The 1,279-nt window shown below is 48.4% G+C and overlaps 1 protein-coding gene across 1 annotated transcript in view; it reads right to left on the bottom strand.

Moving 5' to 3' along the window:
- Positions 1 to 453: 453 nt before the first annotated feature.
- LOC109289090 (alanyl-tRNA editing protein Aarsd1-like) overlaps positions 454 to 1,279 on the bottom strand; it is a 39,900-nt gene continuing 39,074 nt past the window's right edge. Inside the window, exons 14-15 of the mRNA XM_019504994.1 lie at positions 887 to 981; positions 454 to 682 (exon numbers count right to left, since the gene is read on the bottom strand). Of these exons, the coding sequence (XP_019360539.1) occupies positions 547 to 682; positions 887 to 981 (231 nt within the window). The 3' untranslated portion in view covers positions 454 to 546. The remainder of the gene's footprint in view (positions 683 to 886; positions 982 to 1,279) is intronic.

Below are 1,279 nucleotides of genomic sequence, written 5' to 3'. Positions count from 1 at the left end.
CACGGGAGGTATCCTGAAGGAAGAGTGGGAGTTCCACAACGTGGAGGGGTTGACAGTGGCGCCCTCACTCGTTCATTCGCTTTCAGTGTATTGCAACATATATATTGGGGGTGTGTGCTCAAAAATTTTTTACTGATAGGGGTGTGCTATCAAAAGAGTTTGGAGACCACTGATCTAGGATATGAGGCTAGCCATAAGTGTTAGGATATGGAAGCTTCTACCTTCCTAGAGGTGGGCAAGTTTGTAGCATCACTGACTGAGCTAGAGATGAAAGACAGGACTTGGCTGTCCACTTCTCAAACCTCTTACTAGGGCCAAGTTCACTTAATCCTCACCAACTGTGCCCCCCCACAGAATAAAACCCCTTGCAGAACCAAGAAAAATTAACCCTTGTCTGAGAAGGGAGGCAGCTTCCTTCCCAGCTCTGGTTGGATAAACAGCACAGAAACACTGTCATTCTTCCCATATCTTTATTATTCTAGGAGTGTCAGTGGTGGCATACCATTATGCTTCCAGGCAGGATAGTCCAAGGGAAAGGGCTGTTCTTCATACTTCTGGGCTTTGGTGGCCAATGAATTCCTGGAGCAGGGCCTGTGCTTCAGCTCGCCTGCTCATCCTGTTTGCCTTGCCTTGGAAGCGGCCCCGTTTCCCAGCTCCTTTGCCTTCCAAGATTTCAGCCACCCTGCAGTAACAATTCAATGTGATAAAGCCAGGAAGTCTACATGTGGTAACTTGTAAACTGCATCCGTTTGGAAATGGTCAGTACCTAGCCACCTTGGCCCTTCCTCTGATAATCAGAAATGATGTTTCTTTTTTACCTGAGACAGGAATTCAGCTTCCTTTTCTTAATAACAGTTCTAACTTAATGAAGGTCACAACAATTTACCTGGGACCTAAATTCTCAACTACTTCGATAGGCCCAGCCAGGAGGAAGAGACCAGCTTCTTTCTCATCTCCCACAGTTAGGAACAGCAGGGTTTCCTGTGAAAAGAGGGTGACAGAATGATTCTGCTCCACAACATTTCAGCACCCTAACACTAGAGCAGCAAGCAGGCAAGTCCCACATGTGCGAGCGAGTGACTGTCATTTTTGTTTTCATAGTTTCTAGGGTCGGAAGGGACCTGAGCAGATCATCTAGTCCGACCCCCTGCCATGGCAGGAAGAGCACTGGGGTCAAACGACCCCAGTAAGGTGGTCATCCAACCTCCTCTTAAAAACCCCCAGGGTGGGAGCCTGCACCACCTCACTTGGAAGCTGGTTCCAGACCCTAGCCGCCCTG

Source organism: Gavialis gangeticus, unplaced genomic scaffold (assembly GCF_001723915.1).
Source record: "Gavialis gangeticus isolate Ggan-Ray unplaced genomic scaffold, GavGan_comp1, whole genome shotgun sequence".
Lineage (NCBI taxonomy): Eukaryota > Metazoa > Chordata > Crocodylia > Gavialidae > Gavialis > Gavialis gangeticus.
The sequence above is the reverse complement of the archived record's forward strand: the minus strand, read 5'-3'. Positions and strand labels throughout refer to the sequence as shown.